General features: G+C 35.1%; 5 protein-coding genes across 7 annotated transcripts; 2 read left to right on the top strand and 3 right to left on the bottom strand.

Moving 5' to 3' along the window:
- The first annotated feature begins 1,037 nt into the window (after positions 1 to 1,037).
- On the top strand, positions 1,038 to 2,261 carry LOC105833562 (trafficking protein particle complex subunit 1). The gene is made up of 3 exons (XM_012675394.3): positions 1,038 to 1,269; positions 1,797 to 2,006; positions 2,098 to 2,261. The coding sequence occupies exons 1-3, from the start codon at positions 1,171 to 1,173 to the stop codon at positions 2,224 to 2,226; spliced, it is 438 nt and encodes a 145-aa protein (XP_012530848.1). The 5' UTR covers positions 1,038 to 1,170; the 3' UTR covers positions 2,227 to 2,261.
- A 246-nt stretch (positions 2,262 to 2,507) lies between these two features.
- Positions 2,508 to 16,551, bottom strand: LOC105833556 (E3 ubiquitin-protein ligase RNF19A). 3 transcript variants are annotated; one of them, XM_036294812.1, is made up of 14 exons: positions 16,283 to 16,551; positions 15,432 to 15,501; positions 13,242 to 13,479; positions 13,022 to 13,164; positions 12,732 to 12,921; positions 11,932 to 12,243; positions 11,701 to 11,845; positions 11,477 to 11,613; positions 11,266 to 11,363; positions 6,046 to 6,244; positions 5,702 to 5,894; positions 5,465 to 5,630; positions 4,946 to 5,328; positions 2,508 to 4,869 (listed from the first exon to the last, which is right to left on the bottom strand). In XM_036294812.1, exons 3-14 carry the CDS (start codon positions 13,402 to 13,404, stop codon positions 4,623 to 4,625), a joined length of 2,376 nt encoding a protein of 791 aa, XP_036150705.1. In that variant the 5' UTR covers positions 13,405 to 13,479; positions 15,432 to 15,501; positions 16,283 to 16,551; the 3' UTR covers positions 2,508 to 4,622. The 3 variants fall into 3 exon arrangements, with proteins under 3 accessions (XP_036150705.1, XP_012530836.1, XP_012530837.1); XM_012675382.3 differs by lacking the exon at positions 15,432 to 15,501; XM_012675383.3 differs by lacking the exon at positions 16,283 to 16,551 and having other exon boundaries at positions 15,432 to 16,276.
- On the top strand, positions 7,668 to 11,293 carry LOC105833557. The gene is made up of 3 exons (XM_012675386.3): positions 7,668 to 8,741; positions 8,849 to 9,076; positions 9,156 to 11,293. Exons 1-3 carry the CDS (start codon positions 8,622 to 8,624, stop codon positions 10,098 to 10,100), a joined length of 1,293 nt encoding a protein of 430 aa, XP_012530840.2. The 5' UTR covers positions 7,668 to 8,621; the 3' UTR covers positions 10,101 to 11,293.
- An 842-nt stretch (positions 16,552 to 17,393) lies between the features above and the next one.
- LOC118644041 (dihydroorotate dehydrogenase (quinone)-like) lies at positions 17,394 to 19,488 on the bottom strand. Its single transcript, XM_036294814.1, has 2 exons — positions 18,451 to 19,488; positions 17,394 to 18,363 (listed from the first exon to the last, which is right to left on the bottom strand). The coding sequence occupies exons 1-2, from the start codon at positions 18,800 to 18,802 to the stop codon at positions 17,540 to 17,542; spliced, it is 1,176 nt and encodes a 391-aa protein (XP_036150707.1). The 5' UTR covers positions 18,803 to 19,488; the 3' UTR covers positions 17,394 to 17,539.
- Positions 19,489 to 20,102: 614 nt separating this feature from the next.
- On the bottom strand, positions 20,103 to 22,608 carry LOC105833558 (telomere length and silencing protein 1 homolog). Its single transcript, XM_036294816.1, is given in 11 exon segments — positions 20,103 to 20,360; positions 20,362 to 20,414; positions 20,816 to 20,949; positions 21,143 to 21,361; positions 21,507 to 21,617; positions 21,619 to 21,647; positions 21,728 to 21,774; positions 21,777 to 21,835; positions 21,911 to 21,953; positions 21,956 to 22,165; positions 22,408 to 22,608. Coding segments are annotated over 10 exon segments (882 nt in total). The 5' UTR covers positions 22,032 to 22,165; positions 22,408 to 22,608; the 3' UTR covers positions 20,103 to 20,249.
- Between the last annotated feature and the right edge of the window lie 38 nt (positions 22,609 to 22,646).

Here is a 22,646-nt window from a genome sequence, read left to right as displayed (position 1 = left end):
ATTTCTTTAGTTGCCATAGAAGCAATATGTGCATTATTCTATATATATAACGTTGAATATAATTTATGAATTATTTATGATAAATTAAAATTTCTTTTTCATATACTTTGATGTAAAGTTATATTATAAAAAATGTGGAAACTATGCAAAAATTGTGTACAGATATAAGAAAATATGAACACATATGGATTTACATGTAAATCTTATATAAAACAATTAGGCCTTGTCTACTAATGAAGATGTAAGCTTTAAACCATAAGAAATTGACCAATCGCAACTGAGTATTCTTAATAAAAAACTACTGTGAGGGTCAGTTTCTTATGGCTTAAAGCTCAAATCCTTTATTGTAGACTAGGGGTTATTCTTCGCAAAATGTACATACACAAGTACAAACTAAAACACTATAACCAATATTTTAATTGAAGATTGTGAAAAATTAGTATATATTTTTCATATTGTAGCCAGCGTCTACATTTCCTAGATAAGATTACACTTACTCTGAAAACTATTTGATAAGTACATACTTTAAGGAATTACTTATGTATGTTGAATCACCTAGGAAAAACCAGAACTTTCTAAGCAATTATACTTACTCTTGAAAATAGATGAGCTAGGAATTACTTATGTATATTGAATCAGCTAAGAAAAATCAACCCCTTATCGAGCCCTATAAAAGAGTGCTCTTGAAAATAGATGAGCTAGGAATTACTCATGTGTATTGAATCAGCTAGGAAAAATCAAGCCCTTATTGAGAGCTCTGTAAAAAAAAAACTGACTGCAATGGTAATTTTGATCCATTCTTTTAAGTACTGAAAGTTAGTGAAAGCTCTTTAAGAAGAATAATAAATAATAAATAAAGCTCTTTAAGAAGAATTGCGAATCTTACAATATAGAGATATTTTTTTTGTTCAATATTTTATTAACATCTGACAATGTTATCTGTTTTAGTGCAACTAGATAATGCATAACCCAGTATTACCGACGAGTTTCTTGTGTACGAAGTTCGATTCTTTTGATATCAGATGACGCATAGGCATAGAGTCGTCGCACAGCTGTCAAGCTGTGCAGAACGTCGTTGTCGTCGACGGAACGTGAAAACAACGATTGCAAAGTGGAACGACTAGTCGGCGTCGACAGTGTGAAACGAAAGGAAAACGACGTGCCAGCGCGATGACAATCCATAACTTGTACATCTTCTCGAAAACTGGCACGTTATTGTACTATGCCGAGTGGAACAGATTGAATAAGTCGGGGATAACGAGGGAGGAGGTAATGTAGTTATTGACAGTTGCATGTCGATTAGAAAAACTAATCTGGTATGTCAACAGTTTACGATACTCGCAAAGATGACTGATTCGCACAGTCATTTTAGCTTAGCAAACGTAATGTAATACGAGTATTCAATGTATTACATGTACATACATACACATTGCATGCACTCATTGTATGCTTTTGTGGGATAATACAATGAATAGTTGAGGAAAAATCGGCACAGAAATGAATAATAATACAGAATTGAATAAAGTTAAGAAATTGGAATTTAAATATATTTGAATTACACAGACTATAAAAAAAAGAAAGAAAAACTCTGGTAAATAGAGCTACTTATTTTCTTATTTATGACCATTGCATTAAAATTTTTTCAAAGCAAACCGTGAAAAAAAGATGTATATAAATATAAAAGATAATACAGGATTAAATCAATTAAATATAATTCAAAATGATAAGAAAAAAAATGGTATTAATAAAATTGACATTCTCCTAATAATTACAAAAAATTTATTCATGATTTATAGGAAGCAAAATTAATGTATGGAATGCTGTTTTCCATGAAATCGTTTGTAAATAAAATCTCACCATTGGATCCTAAGGAGGGCTTTCTATATTACAAGACGGGCAAATATACGCTTCATTATTTTGAAACACCTTCAGGTCTTAAGTTTGTCTTGAATACTGATAATGCGAGTCAAAATGTTAGAGAATTGTTGCAGCAATTATATAGAGAAGTGAGATTACACATTTATCTGTTATATAATAGAAATATAAGTATAGGTATGTAATTGTATCATCTATGTAATCGTATATTTGTCTTTTTAGGTCTACTTGGAATACGTTGTAAAGAATCCATTCTGCCAATTAAATGAACCTATACAAAGTGAATTATTCAAAGTAAAGGTAGATGAACTATTTAAAAAATCTCCTCTATTTCTAAGTCGATCGTTGTAGATAATAATATAAAAATAAATTTTTATACATAAAAACGCCTTAAACTTTTTTAAACAATTTTTAATAATACCTGATATTATCTGGTTCATTGCTAAATAAATTAGATAACACCAAATATTACCCAACATATCGTTTTAAACTTTAAAATCAATCTCAATTTCAAGAGGTTAGATTATCACAGTAATATGTAAATCGTAAAGTGAAGTAATGGTATATGTATTAAATTTTAATATTAAATTATGACGTTCACGAATGAAATTGTATAACTTTAAACAGTCTTGTTGGTTTTAATTTTTTTTCCAGCAGTTTATTTTATTTCCCAGAGAAATATATACACTTATTACAATGATGTGTAAAATGATAAGAGTGCATATTTAAAAGATATTTCTGTGCTGTACAATATTAATGACAGGCAAGTACAGGCAAATTAAATTAATATAGATCTATATATTTATTTGTAGATGCCAGTACTCTAAACATACTAAGTAATAATCCTAATTAATATTTGCGTTTTTATATCATAAAGTGTAATAGGCATTCGGAAAGTCACAGATATTTCATCTTAAGTAATTATCGTTATTACTATAATTATATATATCATCACATGTTTCAATTATTTCAACTAAAAAAAATTCTGAATTTAATGATAAAAATATGTAACAAATGCTGATACATAAAGAAATATAATATGTATTACATATTTGCAAAAAATAGCATTTGACTACTTTATAATAATTCAAATAATAATTTAATCTGAAATCATGATTATTTGGACATGTTAATACATAATATTTATAAAAGCATAAACACAATCTAGGATCCTATATATATATATATCTCGATTCAAGAATTATAAAATATTAAATATAAGATATTTATTAAAAGTACTTATTCAAATATTATAATTTTGTATTAACTTTTTAAGTAATTTAAAAAAATGAGAACTTGATTATTTAATACTTTGAATTAATGATTAACATAACATATTAAACATATATTTAATATATTCGTTATTTCTTTTATGCTAAGTGTATCAATGATTTCGAATTTGTATGTTGTATAATTTTCACTTAAATTTAACTAGTGCTGTTTGCGCATATGTATAAAGAAGATGCGGCAGTTTGTCATAGTTCAAAATTCGTTTTTTTTTTAGGTATGCATATACAAAATAATTTTTTGTAAAACTATCGACTAATATATTTTATTATTTGTTGTGTTTTATAAGAGGATAAAACATATTGCTTTGAATTAAAATGATTAATACTTTCAAACAAAACTTTTTTTAAAACCAATTTGTATGTATATTTCATTTTATTTTAGAATTATAGGTTAAAAGTTACAAAATGAAATTGATATAAAGCATATATCTGTAAATATAGTTTTTTAAATTAATTAATCAAATATTGGTATCAATGATCAATTAGTTCTGAACTGACAAATGCAAAATAATATACACACCAAAATTACTATTTCGTTAAATTAAACAAATAAAATTACAGAAGATATTTTAAATAAATTTATGATAGCCTTTTTCTATACATACATACATAATATACAATATACATATAATATATATATCTTTTTATTTATATATATATGTATGTACGTATTACACACTATATCTTCCATATACGAAAACAATTTTTCGTATATGGAAATAATTTTTTCCACTTCATTATAACATAACATAAGAAAAAGTCAAGAATATTTGAGATAAAATTACTTGTTGTGTTATATATTTTCGCATAACAACAGGAAACATATTTTTGGAGAAATATTCATATTCAAATATTCTTATATGTATATTGACTAATTACATTAAACGCGTAATACTTAAAGACATAATGAGCAGTATTTGACTTATAAAATGCAGCGACAATCCGCGACATTAACTTTCATTTTTGTAAATTCTTCTTAGCTTGTGTATTGTCCACCTGTTCGTTACAAACTGGATCCGGAAAATCAAGAGTAATGTAGACATAAATAATAGGATTATTTTGTCTGTTAATAATGACATTCACTCAAAAAATATTGACGCAAGAAAAATTTTATAATTTTTTTATCGTTTATAACGAATTGGAGGCCAGTACGTGTATTTGTGTAGATGTATGTGTAAACATTCACAGAGTTTTAGTATATGCATAATCACAGCGCAAATGTACACAATCAGTAAAATTGTTTTACCACATTTTTAACACCCCACGTGTAACATTTGAACTATTATTGTGTGTTGCGTATGTGGGTATGTACAATCTTCACGTTTATACTTACGAATTATAGTCATGTAGTTTAATACATATATACACACTCAGCAATATGTATATACGCATCTATACATACGTTGTGACGTTTTGAGAAACATGCATTTCATGATCATAGATTCAGTCTTAATTTTTTTAGCAATTCAAGCTTTTGTCCGTACTGATGGGGCTCTGACTCTCGTCATGTGAAGGCGTGCAGATCCGATTATCAGAAGTCAGTGACACAATTGGCATTGGTTCCTCTATAACAGATAATCGTTTCTCGCGATCCGTAGATACCGCTGAAGTGTGAAAAAATACATTTCTCAAAGTAGCCACGTTAACGCGTTCTCGCGAAGTATCGTCCACAGGGCTCTCGGCGGACAATTCACCGTTTGGACTCCTAAACAAACATATTATTACAATAATTTCACAAGTTTTTATTTATTTTTTAGAATACTTAGTTGCGTGATTCGTACTTAGATATCTTTTGAACTTCCATTTCTATCTCTGCATCCTTGTTTCGCTTTCGTCCTCCTGCTGAGCGATTATTTACTCCGCAGCTTTCCAACTTGCCGCCTACTACCCTCTCTTGATCCGCTTCGATTACACTGACATGATCGTCGAATCGTACTCGTTCTGAACCGCCATCCTCTCCGCACATAGTCCAACTACTAGAATCGCTGCATTGACGATCGAACGTGAGTTTACGGCGGATACGTTTTGCTAAACCAGGTGCCATCTCTTCTAACGAACTCAAGGAAGTAGCTTGTCCAGCAGAGTCACTGTGGCCACCGTTGGCAGAGCTAACTGCTTGTTCTCCTTCCGTGCTCCTACCACCACTAATTGAACTACCGTCCATCTACATAAATATATAAAAATAATAATTTAGAAATCATCTTTATATTTTTTCATTTCTTTGGATATTTTAATATTTGCTCAATTAATTTCAAAAATAAATATTTCCTATTTAATATTTATCAGAACGGAACAAATACCTTAAAATTAAGAACGGAACCAGCCAAGGCCCTCGTAGAAGCTGCGCCATCGTCCAAAGCGATAGAAGCGTTTACCGATTTTTCAGACAGACTAGTAGCCGCGGAAGCCGTTTCGCTACATAAACTGAAACGTTGAGTAGACGTAACATCAACCTGGACTTCCAACCTGTAGTAGGCACATAATTGGATATATCAGTGACAAATGCATTATCCTGTCTAACGAACAAGAGTAATTACCTTTGACCGCCGGGAAGCACGCTGGAGGCTAGACTAGCGAGGCTGGTGCCAGCGAGAGCCACGTTGCTGACGCTTTCACGATCATTTTCCCGGCCCAATTTCTCCAACTGGCTGCCACTACCCAGTGAAAGGGAGGCCTCCCCTATCGATGGATTGCCACCGCGATGACTCGCGACGTCTATTGATGCCGCATCTGTAACATGACAGTCTTGTAATAGGGTTTCGATCGCGATACGTGTCCTCGATATAGGGTATGAATAGCTGCGTGACACACACGTGGGTAAGATTGATTTAATCGAGCGGAACGTGTGTGTACGTAGCACAACAAATGGCCTCGTATTTACCTCCGCCGTTGCGAACACCCAGAGCCCCCATCAGCTCGTTTTCGTCATCGAATTCAAATCGCACTCCGGTACCGCTCGTAGAGACGCCGCAGCCTCCGCTTCGGCAGAGGGATACCGGGACCACGCCGTAGACGTAGAACAGCAAAATGGGTACGCCGATACCCACAGCTAGTCCTGCCAACACCGGCGACACCAAGACCTATAGGAATCATAACGGTAAATTAATAAACGCCTTTGCTAAAAAAAAAGACCATCATCCACCATAACGCTTGCCAGGACAACAAAGTGTGGCGCCGGAGAGATAATGTTGTCGGCGTCTTTTGTTATTCCTTGCTTTAAATAATTTACCTGCGATACTTGTTAAGTATTATAAATAGGAGCAGTTTTAGATACACATCGAAGGCCACGACGGAGTTACATGGAGTTATAAGAAACTCCGATGATGAATATTTAATGCTCACGTCGCTCGTCACAGCCGAGTAAATCATGTTGTCGATAAACGGTTTAAATCAAGCATTTCTATATTGATATAACACAGCATTGATATATTTTACTTTACTCATATCTCAAAGCGATAACCGATATAATATTTTATCTTATCCAGAATGATATCTAAATTAACTTTGAGCTCGTTTTTCAAGTCAGAATTTTACATTCTTATAGTACGTTTATCAGCGTGCTACATTTCTATGAGTGCGGAACGACTCCGCTTATGTTTCTCTTGGCCCGTAATTTTGAAGGAAAACAGAATGCGGCATATCGTACCAGTTCGCAATCAGCGTAGCAAGGGCGAGTTGGAGGCATAGATCTTTATACTCGTGGATACGTCTTTCCCTTTATATATATATATATATATATATATATATATATATATATATATAGAGAGAGAGAGAGAGAGAGAGAGAGAGAGAGAGAGAGAGAGAGAGAGAAACAATAAATGTGTTGCATTCTTCATTTTACCAAATATACGAAGCATATTCTATAATCTTCATTCTTACAGCATTCTTATAGCAGAAATATCACGTGGTTTAGTAGGTTGGGTAATTTAAGCGGTTCAAATTTCAATTTAATAATTCGAATTTTTCAAACTAAAAATATGTTTGAAATATTTAAACTTCAGATCATTTCAAATCCGAAAATTCAAACCTAAATTTTTTATCATATTAATGTAGAAAAGAAAAGACTTTTCGCATTTTGCAGCACTTATTTGAAAATTGGATGAGAATGTAGCACTAGAAATTAAATCAAATTTTTTACATATATTAATAAATATGCCTGCAAAAGTTTATTTAGATTTACTGACTCTCTTAAAAGTTATTTACATAAAACTGCAGCAAAACAGTATTTGTTTCATAAACTATTATAAGCCAAATTTTTCATTATTTTTTTACAGCTGATTTCAGAATCAAAATTCAAATATTCATGACTAACATTTTTTTATCACTGATTAGGAAAAAAATAATAAATCTAAAAAGCCTGTAGTTTTTAAATTTCGATAACTTTTAACTAGTATTATAGAGCTAAAAGAAGATCCCTAAATTCGAATTATATGATGTCTGAACTGTATGAAACTGTGATGTTAATTTTTTTTTTAACTTTGAACTATTTGAACAATATCTATAGAATCTTTTTGAGTCCCAATTCACGATAATGATTGCGCTCGCACTTGCGCAGCGGCATTTTTATTCCAATAGAAGAACAAAAGATTATTTTCTCGCTCTATTAACTCAGTATCCTAATTTCAGTTACAAAGCGCAAGGCAGGAGTATAAAACTCATCGTCGGAGATGCATCAGCCGAGCTCCGATTTTCAGATTTTCTGGGAGCAGAATTGGCGAGTATACGGTCGAAGACAGAAGAAACCTGAACGCGTGCACGAGTAGGTGGGGGTGGGGAGGAGATCCGGGAGGAGCAGAAGGAAGAATATTGATCGAGAGTAGGCATGCGCCTACAAGCCACGGTGTCTCTTCCTCGTCCCACCCTGCGTCGGCGGCGCCGAGCACCAAGCCCAAGGTGGACGACAATGGGACATGCGTCGTGTTGGTCAGTACACTTGAGGTCGCGCCGTGGTAATTAAGGGTAACGCGTTCTCGGTGCGCCTAGGTCGAGGAAGAAGACTCCAGTCGGTCGGTCGCTGCTCCGAGGGCGTGTCGATTAAAAAGACAGTCGGTCTCTCCACTCATACCGTGGAGTCTCGAACTATATAGTCCGCTCCGAATCGGCGCAGAATCGGCGGTGGCCCGACGGGAAGAGGCAGCGGCACGTAACGAGGTGGGCTCATTCAACGACGGTGATTTCACGGTGGCGAGCACACGGACGCGCCCCGTTAATAAACTAGCGCGTGTGTACGTGCGGTAATTTAAACGCGTGATATATTGTCCGCCGCATATCCCGGTGGGGCGGCATCATCATTCGGCGGAGCACATGCCTTGTTAACCACTGACCGAGGCCAGGCAGTTCGTGCGTCGAGAGTGACGGGAGAATCCACATCGAGGAATACACATCGCCGAAACGCTTCGGCGGAATATTGGCAAAGAAACACAAGGGGAGCTGTCGAGGGACGAGCCAGAAGGAGTCATGTCCGATTTGGACGACGAGACCGACACTTCCTGCGGGGAGGAGCAAGTTGTCTCGGACTGGGAGGTCCGGAAGGAATGGCTCGAGAACATATTGTCAAAGCACCACAACGGGAAAGCGGTTAGTCGTGTAAACAAATGAAATATAATAAGATATTTAATCTTGTGTAGATAAACGTACTAATTGAATAACGCGTTAACGTCTGACTCATTGAGTGATTTATTTAGGTCGAAGTTCTGGAGTTTAAGGTGAGCCCCGGATGCGCGACAAGCGAGAGCGTGCTGAGCGCTATCACCAGCGTTATGACAAAGTATTTAGCAGCATTTACGACGAATAAGCCAACCGATAGATGCAGAGTGGACCTTATCATAAAGCAACTTCCCAAGGATCCGTTTAGCCGGTTTTTCGTTACAGAAGGCCAATTTGATCTCCGAGAGATTAAGTTTTATACACGGGTAAGGTGATATGAGTCAAAAATTAAATTTGAATATCTTTTCTGTTCGACGAATTCATAACACGGTTTATATGGATCAGGTGATGCCAGACTTGAAAGAATTCAATAAAAGGCAGCTGGCGACGTCAGAGGAAAAAATTATATTGCCAATTCCAACATGCTATCATGCTCATTATAGTCCTGCCGGCGGAACTGACGACAGCCCGATACCGCCGGAATCGATGCTGGTATTGGAAGACTTGAGCGTCATAGGTTACGAGAGCGTCAAGTTCTCGGAAGGATTAACGTTTAGTCAAGCGACAGCAGCGTTAAGTGCCATCGCCTGCGTACACGCCCACTCCCTGTCGATGAAGGTCGTGGACAAACAATCCCTCCCCGAGCGTTATCCATTCCTATTCCAAACAGCGAAAGCAACAGATTCGTACCAGCAGCTAGTGGAGCGTGGTTTACCACAATTGGCGCATTTTCTTGAGAGTAGACCAGGACTGGAGGCGGTCCTCGAGGCTCTGCTAATTTTGCGACCTCGCACCAAAGATATTATTTCGGCTCTTCTTGCTCCAGAAAGTCCGCTAGCATTGATAACGCACACCGACTTTTGGAGCAATAATCTACTTTTCAAAAAGAATAGTAAAACTACGGACTGCACGATTCTCGATTGGCAGATGGTCACTTACAGTCGGCCGACGAACGATGTCGCATTGTTGTTGGTGAGTTCAGTGCCCACCGAGTTACGGCGCAAGCACACTGATACGCTTCTGAATACGTATTGGAACACGCTGAACTGGACATGCTCGCATCTCGGCCTAAATATCCCCAAAGATTTAGGTTACACCAGAGAGGATTTGAACAAGGACTACAGAAGATCCCAGCTGCTGGCGCTTTTACTTTGTATCGGATCGGTGGACGTTGCACTCGGTGATCCTCTCACGGAGCAACGACTGATCGACGTCCTTGAGGATTTATATAACGACGGCGTACTAACGGACGAAGCCGTCGTCGCGACAAACGAGACTAATAATTCTTAATCATCGCTACCACGGCTAGCGTACGCATCGAAGAATTAACATTTCTGTCGGGGACTGTGACTCTAAGCGGAGAGTTTCATAAGAGAAGCAATAGCCCGTTTGTAGTTTAAAGATGCAATCTTTTGTGTTCCCAATTCAAAGGAGGCTTAAAGCCAGCAAAAATATGAATGTTGGCACAGAAGAAGATAGCTACAAGAAGCACGACTCACGTCGGAAGAATATAGTGGAAGAATATAAACTTGCGCTATTCGTACGATGTCGTCTCCTTGTAACGAGATACTAAGACGAACGGGACAAAATGGGTCAAAGATCGATATGCTTAAAGGATACGATAGATGTCTCAGTTATATTATTAATGTAAGCTTTGACAAACTATCGGCTATTATACTCCTTAAAAGCTACAGTATTTTAATGACTATTTATGCAAGATTCGCTTGCAATTTGATGAAAGTCTCAAAAGTACGATAAAATCGAAAGCGAATTTTTCAGGAGAAGCTGCGTAATAAAAATATCGATTTCTTAACCAGACACTTCTCTCCAATGTGGTTGTATCAATTCGGTTTTGTGTTCGAATGCAAATTGCTAATGAACTTTAATGTGCTGTGCCAAGTCGTTAAAGATCTAGGCAAGTAGTTGTGATACAATTACTAAGACGGATCAACTAGATCCGTGGTTAATGATATAGGACATATATCAAAGTTATAGAGTATTTTCGAGATATACATGAAACATAAAACAATTATACATTCCATTTGCCCGAATACGTCCCGTGATAAATAAACTTCTTCCGACAATTATTCCAGCGAACGCGCTGTTTTGTTATATACGCTATATACAATTATTGTACTATCCATTTTCTCTGTATAAACAATATGGATAAAATATACTTCGATGTTATCACGAATAGCAAACAAAGTTCCTATTGCAATTCATACAGACACACGTTATTATTTTTTTTCTTTCAATCGTCAAACACAGAGAATTCACACGATCAATTATTTATTCTCAACGCGGAAATAATATTAGCAAAACGTTTAGAATAAATAACGCTCAGTCATGAAAATTTAGACACAACTATCGATATGATAGTGTCATGCACGCACACATTGAAATAAATTGAAAATGACACACTTTAATAATTATAAAAAATATTTAATAAACTTACCGATGCAGTGACTCCTCCTGCGATAAAAGCATTTCTCTTGTGTTTGTTGGCCTTTTCGTATCTCGTATACAATTTCTGTCCTACCCATACCGGTATACCTAAACACAAAGTATATAATGTTTATAATTAAATTTTTTTCTCAAGTGTAATTTCAATGCTATTTATTTTTATATTATACACAATGTAATTCGTATTATATAATTTTACCAACCTATAATCATGGCTGGAAATGCTATACCAGCGACGAGACCAATTCCAATTGGTGCTCCCACTAAAGTTCCAAGTTGCCAAAGAATCTTTTTCTTTCTGGACCACGGCTTTTTCCCCCAAAAGGTGCAGCCAGAAGGACTATAAATAAAATAGATAAAATAATGTTAGGTGTACTTGTTTAAATATATGCATACATAGTTTTATTTAGAATACTTTTCAACATACCTAAGATAATGAAGATCACTAATCTCTTTCATACAAAGCCAACAAAATTCAGCACCGCAAACTGCACAAGTCATATGATTACAACTTCCATCGTCCATTTTGACAATCAAAACTTGACATCTAGGGCATGGTTTTATGTCGTCTCCTATAAACACACACATATCACAGATTATAAATATAAATATAATTTCATGTTAGAATAAATAACTAATTAGTTCATAACACACTTACTATGTTGAGAGTCAGTTTGACTGAAACTTAAAGAGGAGCTGCGTTCGTAATATTGAGAACGTTGCGCTCTGGCAGCATCGCATGTTTGATTAGGATGCCACCGCGCTTTACAATGATAGCAAAAGTACGAGTCGCAACCTGGGCGTTCGCAACGTAATTTTGGACACGAAGCGCAACCACTAGCAATTACAGCAAAACTACAATCCGGAGCAGGGCACCATCTTGCATCAGGTTCTACAGCGAGTACTCTTCGAACCATAAAATCTTCGTATTTTTCTAACTGTGTTTGATCATTTAGAATCATTCGAATATCTGGAAAAATGTAATGCAGAAAATTGTAAGTAATACTAACTCGGAAATCTTATAAAAAAATAATATATATCAAAATGTTATAATTATTAAGCAAAAATAAATCGTCTTTACATATCAGAGGGCAGCAAATCTTAATGCCTATAATTTGTATGAATTATCATCTCCAATTCACATGAACTGTGCATAATTAAATTCTTTAAAATTTTTGGAAGGGGGATCTTACAGATGCATCAAAGCGTCAATATTATTAAATTGATTATCTGTGAATCCACGCGTTCCAGCTTCACATAGGAATTGTATTTTAAAAACGAGAAAATATCAGCGTGCAGTTTATGTGAATTGGAGATAATAAAAATTTATATAAATTATTTTTAGACAAGATTTGCTGTTGCTCGATATGAGTGACTTTCATCTTTATGTTTGACAGTTTTTATCGGTCTTTGTTTCACTTATTACATAATTGATGTATATACTTGTAATATATTTACCGTTTGGATGTAATGGTTCTGAACACTCTGGGCAAGCGATATTAACTCTAGATTCAGAAATTTCTACTTTCAGGTATTGTTGAAAACAATCGTAGCAACTGCGATGATGGCAAGACTGAATAATAGGAAAGAATTCTACTGGCAGTTCGGCCAAACATAATGGGCATTCCATCAATCCATTCTCATTACTCTGAAATAACAAACATAAGAGAGATTTAACAATGATGGCTTAGGAAAGCTTCTTTTACTTGGTCTTTTGCGATATAAATATTATCTCGTTTTAAGTATACCTTTCCTGCAGAAGAAAGCACAGAACCTTTGCTGGAAGCACGCTGCAAGTCTATGTTGTGAAATTGGAAATGGCTCGAGCCGTTGCTTACTCTAGCCTCTCCTTTCTCGACATCCGTCGCTCTACCGCTTACTTGATCTTTGGCTGCAAAAAGTTTTCCATTTTGAAGAATTATGCTTTCGCTTATTATTATATATATCACAACTAAATTTAAAAGTTACCTTTTGAATTTCTGTTATTTGAACTAGGCGTTCTTGCAATGCGACGACCAATAAGTGGACTGGAATACAATAATCTTCGCAGGGAAAATCGGGGAAATAGTCTCCGAGGACGCGGTGGTGCACCATTGCACCCACCCACGCCATTTTCACTTTCTTTGAACATTCTGAGAGAAGTGTTGGGAAAGTTATAAGTTGCTAAAGAATCATGCTTCGCCTCGTACGTTTAGCGTGACACGTTCTGTAATCAAAACAAACAATTGCAATTAATTAGGATATCTTACAATTTTAATTAACGTGAAAGTTATTAATAAAATATTTGTAGATGCATTGTTATATTAACTTGTAAAAATGACATTTCTGATAAAAATGCACAAAATCGTGTATCGATTAAAATTTATACGAAGTTTCCGACAAACTTGTGTAGCTGTTCAAACAGAACTTTATTGAGATGTTGCAATAATTAAAGTTTTTTTTCTCCTTTTATATGTATTATATAAATAGAGCTATACATAATACGTGATATATGTAATATTTGACTTATTAATCAGCATGAATAGCTATAACAAACTTTGGATTGCATGCGTGACCATGACAATACCAGTGATCTCGCTTATTCATCGCTAAGTGATTCATATTACAAAGATAATTGAGAACTTAATGAATATCATTTCATTAAGTTCTCCATCGAGAGAATGTTGGAGAATTATGTACATTCAACCCGCGTTATACTTAGGTCCACATCAAGGTGTTACGAAAATAAAACCAAGTCGACCGCAGGTACAATAAACTCGAGCAAGTATATGCACGAATAAATTACGCGAATTGTCATGCTACTTAAAATTACCTTCACAGAGAAAAAAAAATTTTAAGAAATCATTTTTTTATTTCTCAATGAAAATGCATATTTAATACGAAAATAATGCAACACTGCCGTTTCTTATGTAAATTTCGGATATATAACGCTGAAGTAAAAATGTGATCAGAGAGAATACACAGTCTCATTCCGACAAATTTATTCACTAGCTGATCTCACAATTTTGCAACTTCGAAGGAACCACCAAGACAAATTTTTTTTTTAATTCCCGCTACGATATCGTGCGATACATCATTGCGCGATCATCTGTATTTTTAACAAGTTTTCGTTAAAACGAATCTCCCGCTTTCTCCGAGAAAGGAACGATATAAAGTCGAATCGCATAAATGCGATGGTCATCGACGATTTCACCGCAGTCTCTATGGGACGCATGAATTATCCGGCGTGTTGCAATACTTAAAAGTCATGCAATATGCACGAAATTTCGACACGCTCTCAGTTCGCAAAGGAGAGATCGTATCTTTCTCTTTTTTTTCCAATGCACAAAGCACTTTTTTTTTTCCACAGATTGTAGCGTCATCTTTTAAGTCGACCTAGCTGATACCAAGCGCATATTGTCTTACTTAAGCACGAATGTTTTTCTTATTACCGTGTTACGTTACACGATCGAATGACGCTCGTCAGCAAAATCGAACGGCTATTGAAGCAAAATCTGCTTGGGAACATCTTTGAAAAACATAATCATTAAATATAATTACATTTATGTATCATAACTTATGTATTCATAATTCCAGTTATCTTCTGAATAAATCTTCTGAATTTTAACATTAGACAAACAAAATTAAGTTTTGAATGAAACACAGGATATAAAATCAATGTAATGATTTATGAATATAAATCATATAAATAGCAGTATAAAACATACAGATAAGATTTCGCAATCGAATGACATTTGGCAGCAAAAACGAACGTCTGTCAGAGCAAGGTAGCAAGGTCTGCTTGTTGAAAAACAAGATTATCAAATCCAATTAAAATCCATTTATGTATTCACAATTCAAAATGTTTTAAGTTATAACACTTAATTAATATAAAACGCAAGCGATATATCAAATAAATATTGACACAATAATAATACAAATATAAATATAAAAGATCTCTCACAATTGAATGACGGTAGCCAGGTGGAACGTCTATTAAAGCAAGCTCTGCTTGTTGAAAAATAAGACCATTAAATCCAATTAAATCAATTAATGCATTTGTGTGCGAAAATATTTTTTAGGTTCTTAATATGAAAAACAAGTGAAATAACATGAATACTATGATATAAATAACACTAGAAATATGCATATTAATGTAAAATACAGATAAGATCTCACAAAAAGGGAAAGTTGTCCCCCAACAACGACGATGACGTCATCCTTGCATATTCTTGTCTGAACAAAGTCACTATTCCATTCAATATTGATAAAATTAAGTCAGCTTTACACATCGAGATACTCGCACGTGTCGAAATTCGTTCAAGACCAATCCCCGTCGGATCGATAAAGGCAAACGCTAATTCGGATAAACTCGCTGCTCCGACGATTCACGGCAATAAAACTTGACAGCCGCGCGAGATCGTATCGAAATTAGCCACGACGCAGCTCGCTCAGGCGTCTCCACACCGAGACGATTTAAACGTCCATGGCATCGTCGGTCGCGGGACCGAGACTCGTCACCGAAAGATGATGAGAAACCATCCATACACGGACCGTCCCCGGTATCTCGCGTATCGTACACGATCTGATCGCCGAGACGTAGGTAGGTGCGTGGCGACGTATGTGCGCGGTGGAAAAAGTGCGGCGAGACTCGCACTCTTTCCGACGACTTTGTTTATCCGACGGATTGCGTGTCACATCGTCAACGTGCGTCAGATGAGCGCCACGGAGCGACTGATGCGATGCACTCTCGTGGCCCTTTTTTTTCCTTCTCTTGGCCGCGAGAGACAGAGAGAAAGAGAGAGAAAGAGAGAGAGAGAGAGAGAGAGAGAGAGAGAGAGAGCGAGAGAGATGTTTCTAGGAGATAAGGCGCGGCCAAGGAAAATCCTGCTCGCGAGTACTTCGTACGCCCCGCAAACGACGGGCACCCGCTGATGCAGGTACGAGTGTGACGAGAGACCGTGACTCGCGTCTCTCCCACGACCACAACGGACGACGCGTGTTCTCGCCGTCGCGCGAGGAAAACGTACCTCCGCCCGCCGCCGTGCCGTCGAGCGTCGTAGGCCGGTTGCTGTCGACGAAACGCGATACGTCGCGGAGAGTCGATAGCTGCAGGGCTGCCCAAATATTCCGCGCAGTTTGTTGGTTAAGGATGTTCACTGTGATACAACAGCTGACTGTTCCGATCGCGACGGTGTGTTGCGTGAAGGAGCAGGAAGGAATCAGCAGGTAGATCGGAGCGGCTTTGGAACGCACGCGCACCGACGGCGCCATCGGGCGGTGGCCGTCGGCGTTACGCATGCACAACCCGGGAAAATTTTAAATCGCAGAAATCGCGCGCAAATTAAATGGGTCCTTAGGCCTAAATAAAAATCACTTTGTTTATTGTATATTTTCAAAACTCTATAATACTCTGTTTAATGCGCTATTTAAAATTGTGTTTAGAAACTGTATATTTGATAGAATTAAAGAAATAAGTTAAGTAGGCTCATTTAACTTACAGGTATCCCTATATATCATAATATGCATAGTAGGATGTTAGATAATTATTGAATATTGTTCGATAGAATAGTTAGTGGCGCGATTGCTAAAATAAATCCGGTTAGAGATGATTTTTGTAAAGCCATAAATTAATAGCAACAAACAGTTTAAAACGATATACCACATATAAAAATTAATTGTCGGAAACTGGTTTAATGATTTGCATAGATAATTTGTATCTTGTTTTCTTCATAGATGAAAAAGCAATCGTCATAATTATCTTGCAAATTTATAATAAGTGCTTGCATAAAGACTTCTGGAAATTCTTTGTGTATTTCACTGGAGTATGCAATTATCTGCATAGTGACAGTTGTAGGAATTTTATTTTGATCGAAAAAAAAAGCACGCGTAACTAGTATAAGATTAATATAAGAGCTGACGCAACAACTAGACAATGTTTACGCGGTCGTAAGCGCGAAAATTTCATTTTACATAAATACTGACACGACAGACTTGCAAATTACATAATGAATTGTATTTACAGGAAATACTACCATGTAATATTTTAATTAATCGATTTGCGTCATATATTGACTATAACACCTAGTATACTTATGATATTAAGTTGAAAATGAATCGGAAATAAATATACATTCGATATAAACATAACAAAAACTCTTATTCAATTATAACAGTAAAAACAATAACAATAAAGTATTATTTCTCTATAATAAATTTTGTACAAATTGCATTGAATAATGTGTATATGCAAAATTGTGCGTATGAACATATCAGTATTAAAATATCTATTTACTCTTAACGTCTTTGCCTATTGCATCGGTCACAGAAGAAAATCCATTGGTTTCAAGTACTTCACATAATTCCCTTTTGATCTTGCCAACTATTGGCGGCCCATTGTATATATACGAGGTATAAAGTTGTACCAGCGAAGCACCAGCTCTGATTTTAGTGTAAGCATCTGTCCCAGAGAAAACACCGCCTACACCGATAATTGGGATGCTGCCGCGCGTTCGTCTATACATATCGGATATCATAGCTGTAGAAATATCTGTAAGAGGTGCACCACTGAGACCACCACTTTCCTCCTTGTTCGGATTAGTCAAGTTTGGTCGCGTAATCGTGGTATTACACAAGACTAAACCGTCAACTCTGGATTTCTGACCTAAAATTACATCTGCCACATCTTGTCGCTCAGAATCCGACAGATCAGGAGCCAATTTTAAAAACAGCGGCTGTTTGCTACCTAACAAATCTCTCGCTGCATTTACTCTGTTCAATAACTCTTGCAAATTCTTCTTGTTTTGCAACGATCTTAAACCTGGAGTATTAGGACTAGATACATTAATTACAAAGTAATCCGCTACATCAACGAATTTCTTTATACCGTCGATGTAATCTTGAACAGTGTCTTTTGTTTCCTTGTTCCTTCCTAAATTGACTCCAACAATACCATTAAAATTTTTATTCTCTTTTAACCTCTTAAGGCGCTCCCATACGATATCATGACCATCGCTATTAAATCCATATCTATTTACAACTGCATTATCTTCCGGCAACCTAAAAACTCTGGGTTTTGGATTGCCTGGTTGAGGTTTAGGCGTTACAGATCCTATAAGAGAACAATTTAAAATTATTGTCTTGTTATATCGAACATTATAGGAATCTCTCTTTCTATTGTCGCGCATAGACTTTTTACCTATTTCTACAAAACTGAAACCAATCTTGTGCAATCCTTCCACAGCCTCTCCTTGTTTATCAAATCCTGCAGCCATGCCTATTGGATTTTTAAAGTGCAAACCGAACACAGTGGTCTGGAGTAAGCTGGGATCTTCCTTCTTCTGTTTTGGCACGAGACCATATTTCAAGACCTTCACTGCGAGTTTGTGGGCGATTTCTGGATCTATCAGTTGCACGAGAGGTATAGCAACGTCCCTGTAAAATCTTTCATTGCCCTGATAGACAGAAATGCCACCAAACAGAGCGACAGCGCTACTCGTCACGGTCAAAAATGATTTAAACTTTGCTTTATTACTTAATCGCTGAGCCATTCCAATTGCGAAACGCTTACTCAAATTTATATGAGTTATTCTGCGTTACCGACACATATGCAAATATAAATGTTAACATCAATGAAAAAAGTTCTTGAGCCCGTAACAGATTTAGGTTAGAAACCACGTGAAGCAAAATATCTACTTATTTACAAATTACTGTTGGATACAGCAACAGCGCCAACGTGGATGTAGAACTACGTATCACATCCACTTTTCGACACTATCAATAAAATCGATCTGTGGTGTGCGCCCGTACCACAACCCCGTTTGGGCCAAAGGGTAGAAATGCAAGCTAGAAATACAATCTCGTAGAAATACAAGCTCTATAAAAGCAAAAATTCAAACTTAAAGACAAGACAAATTATCTTTGTCACGTCCTGTGTGCTACTTATTGGCCGAGACATTGTGGCTACGTTGCCTCTCCCCTTAGTCACATGAAAAAAAAGTTGACAAAAGAAAACAAATTGATTAATCGACAGAACAAAGTTAAAAAATAAATAAAAGTGCAAATTATGAGAGATGCATATTATGCATATCATGCATATTATGTAAGATGTCTGACTAAGTTACTGTTAACAATGTAATTCGCCTGACATTCCTGATTCCTGTTGCTCAGCCAAAACCACTCCTCAAAAATTTCTCGTTTAACTTGCGTCTGTTTTCTATACCCATTTTTTTTATACTACTCCCACGAAGTCTTTACCTAATGTCAATGGAAAGTCAAATTTATCAAATATTTTAAAAATTAAATTCCTTTTATTTTCTATTTGATTAGAAAAGTATTACTATAGCCATCTGTATTTATTATAAAATTTGTAAACCATACAGAAATAAATCTTAATTACTATAATATAAAAGTTTCAATTCAGAATTAATAAAAAATTTTATTTAACTTGACTAGAGAGTCGTGTATGAACCTCATTAAATACAATTTTTTACTACATGAATAAAACTAATGAATACTCGTATAAAAGTTTTTTTAGATCCACTTATTCATATAAAAGTTATTTACCTAAAATAATAAAATAGGATAATTTTTGTTTTGCTAAGCTATTGCAAGTCAAATTTTTCATTGTTTTCTTCTTTATATTTATTCACATTATTTAAAAAAATTCGAATATTTACAATCAAAAATGACAATAAGCAAGCAAGCAAGACCATAGACTTATATATACTATAATAAGAGATAATAAGACTATTGTTAAAAGTTACAAAGCAAAGCTTACCAGAATGCATATACTTAATGGATGCCTAACAATGGATGATACATGCGAATAGAAATAAAATTATCGTAATATTGTATTGTTCCTTGATTCTTTTTTTATTGTTTCGTGATTCTTACATTTAAATTACAATTAAAAAAACATTTAAGATAAGAAATCATCAATATTCACTTATATAAATTCAAAAAGTATAATAATATAATTAATTATACAAGTCTAATTCAAAATCGTCTGAATTACTCTTTAAATATCTCATAATGATAATCGTCCGTCACCTTCTCTCCATTATCTTTTCGTTTTCCTCGAATGTCTTCTTTGGTAGTGTATTTCTTTCTTGTTGCCAGATTCCTGCTGCGACTTTTGAAAATCTGAGTCTTCTATGTTGACTAAAATTACAATAAATTTCATTCACAATTTTATATTTAACATGAAGAAGATAAATGTATAGAAACAAAGAATGTGATAAGAAAGATAGTAAATGTTAATATAGTTAATAAATTTTTGATTAGTTAGGAATACTATATCATATGTATTTCATGTATACATAGGATCACTGCACCAGTTGCGGAACAATTACCAGTAAATAACTTCAAGAAAAATATTAAAATAATTAGACCTCAAAATAATAAATTGCAATAATTTTTAAATTTAAATTTTATATAAATTTAATTAAAATAGCATTTTTTTCCTTGAAAATGGTAATTATATATTAAATTTTTTCTATTCATTCATTGACTGGTAAAGTGATCCTATCTATGAAAAATAACAAGAAAAAGAAAATTCATACCTCTGTTGTGTTGTACGAAATTCACAGCCATATTTGTAGGAACAAACTGTGAGGACCCATCTTTTTTTCTGTGCCTGTCCCAAAGAAGTTTTAATTTTGCCTGTTCTGTAGCTTCAATATTCCAAATTTTGGCACTGAAAATTAATTGTGCTTTCAAGGAAAATATTGATTATAAAACTTATGTTTTAAAAACTGTACAATTACAAATAAAGTTGAATCATTTGATGTTACTTTAACTTTGACGAATTATTTCCACACACTTGCATGCAATATACATTTAACATTTTAAAAATATTTATTGTATAATTATAATATAAATGTACTCACTTTATGCCAAGATCGACTTCTGGAATATCAGATAACATTTGATTCGAAAGCACTTCCTCGTTACAATTGGTCGAGCTTTGCCTCAAATGTTCCAGTACTGCGTGCAACACTGCTTCCTCTGGTGAGCAATATGATCCCTTATCATTATTCGTATTATTCGCTGCATCATTATTATTTTTACTCTTGCGCTTCAACAATTATTCTTCTGTATACTTGACCCTGTAAATAGGAATAGTTATATAAGGATACAAGACATACAAATGCAATGAGTAATAATTCCAGTAAAATATATATATTCTCTTATTGCTGATTAAATATCAATATTAAATGTAAGAGAGAAAGAAGTAAACTTCGCCATACATACATTTCTTCATTCTCATCGTCTTTATTGGTCTCCATGTTAAATTGCATTTCAATGGCAGTGTTGTAGGCATCGCTCGGCTTATGTTTTGTATTCTTCAGCACAACCATATTTTTCTCCGATTTTCATATTAAAGGGATCCGACTAAATTAATATAGACCTCGCGTTACTTCTCTGATCTATCATGAATTTCACTTTTATTACATATCATATAAGTATTTTACCATCAACACATTGAATACAACGCTTTCTCCGAGCGCCAAACCAACATATCGACGCCAGCCGGTCTCTCGCGGAGTTTCTGAATAATCTTTGTTTCTTCGACGTTCTCCCTAAAATAAGTTTCCTCTTAATCTAAGTTCTACACTACACAATTAATTAAAAATAGAATAATGTGCAATCCTAACTTGGACATTTTCTCTCCCTCGCTGTCATTGTCATTCGAGAAGCTTCGCGTTTCCTTAAAAGTTTCGTCTTCTTCTTCTTTTTAAACTAGATATTATGCGTTTCGTTGTCTCCGCACCCCATTCTTTCTTAATTAATTAAACCTGCTATATCCCAATATCTCCTTCCAAGTAAAATCAAAACAGGGAGGTATTTTCAAGGTTAGTTTCGTCCGAAGGTTAGTTCCGTCACGACGGAATCAATGTTCCCAAAACAGACTGGAAAAATTATTGTAAATAAAAAAATACATTTTTATTAAAAAAAACAATATTTTTCTGTTATTTTATATAAATTTAATGTATAGATAAAATAATTTATTTAATAATACAATATTTAATGATAATTGTTTTCATAATATATATATCGAATCTATCGAATCAATTATCGATCGATGTGGGAGATCGATTTGACTCATATTTTAATTTACGCATACTTTTTATTTTTATGTAAAAGTAATTACAATTTGTGAAACATGAATTAATCATAATTAGCTTTATTAGTGTGAAAAACGCAAAGTTCAAAACGGTATATATCGCAGAAGCACTCATCTTGACGCGTGAAGTTAGCGCTAGAGATGATCATCTCTGACACGAGCCAACTTAACACAGTTCTCTGTTTTAGGGGTTCACATGCCTTCCGGAACAGAACGAGACGCTGGGTTCACTTTCTTTCCGGAACGGAACGGGACGCGGGACACAT

Source organism: Monomorium pharaonis, unplaced genomic scaffold, assembly GCF_013373865.1.
Source record: "Monomorium pharaonis isolate MP-MQ-018 unplaced genomic scaffold, ASM1337386v2 scaffold_470, whole genome shotgun sequence".
Taxonomy (NCBI): Eukaryota; Metazoa; Arthropoda; class Insecta; order Hymenoptera; family Formicidae; genus Monomorium; species Monomorium pharaonis.
Note: the sequence above shows the minus strand (reverse complement) of the source record. Positions and strands in the feature narration are given on the sequence as shown.

What these genes read in the sequence shown, in the direction of transcription:
- LOC105833562 (XM_012675394.3), top strand. Translation starts at nt 1,171, where the DNA reads ATGACAATCCATAACTTGTACATCTTCTCGAAAACTGGCACGTTATTG. An exon ending in CGGGGATAACGAGGGAGGAG is followed by an intron (nt 1,270 to 1,796) that starts GTAATGTAGTTA and finishes CATGATTTATAG; the next exon opens with GAAGCAAAATTAATGTATGG. An exon ending in TGCAGCAATTATATAGAGAA is followed by an intron (nt 2,007 to 2,097) that starts GTGAGATTACAC and finishes TTGTCTTTTTAG; the next exon opens with GTCTACTTGGAATACGTTGT.
- LOC105833557 (XM_012675386.3), top strand. Translation starts at nt 8,622, where the DNA reads ATGTCCGATTTGGACGACGAGACCGACACTTCCTGCGGGGAGGAGCAA. An exon ending in AGCACCACAACGGGAAAGCG is followed by an intron (nt 8,742 to 8,848) that starts GTTAGTCGTGTA and finishes TGATTTATTTAG; the next exon opens with GTCGAAGTTCTGGAGTTTAA. An exon ending in AGATTAAGTTTTATACACGG is followed by an intron (nt 9,077 to 9,155) that starts GTAAGGTGATAT and finishes TATATGGATCAG; the next exon opens with GTGATGCCAGACTTGAAAGA.
- LOC105833556 (XM_036294812.1), bottom strand. Translation starts at nt 13,404, where the DNA reads ATGTTCAAAGAAAGTGAAAATGGCGTGGGTGGGTGCAATGGTGCACCA. An exon ending in GGGTGTTCGCAACGGCGGAG is followed by an intron (nt 5,895 to 6,045) that starts GTAAATACGAGG and finishes GTCATGTTACAG; the next exon opens with ATGCGGCATCAATAGACGTC. An exon ending in GTTCCGTTCTTAATTTTAAG is followed by an intron (nt 5,329 to 5,464) that starts GTATTTGTTCCG and finishes ATATTTATGTAG; the next exon opens with ATGGACGGTAGTTCAATTAG.
- LOC118644041 (XM_036294814.1), bottom strand. Translation starts at nt 18,802, where the DNA reads ATGGCTCAGCGATTAAGTAATAAAGCAAAGTTTAAATCATTTTTGACC. An exon ending in TTTCAGTTTTGTAGAAATAG is followed by an intron (nt 18,364 to 18,450) that starts GTAAAAAGTCTA and finishes GTTCTCTTATAG; the next exon opens with GATCTGTAACGCCTAAACCT.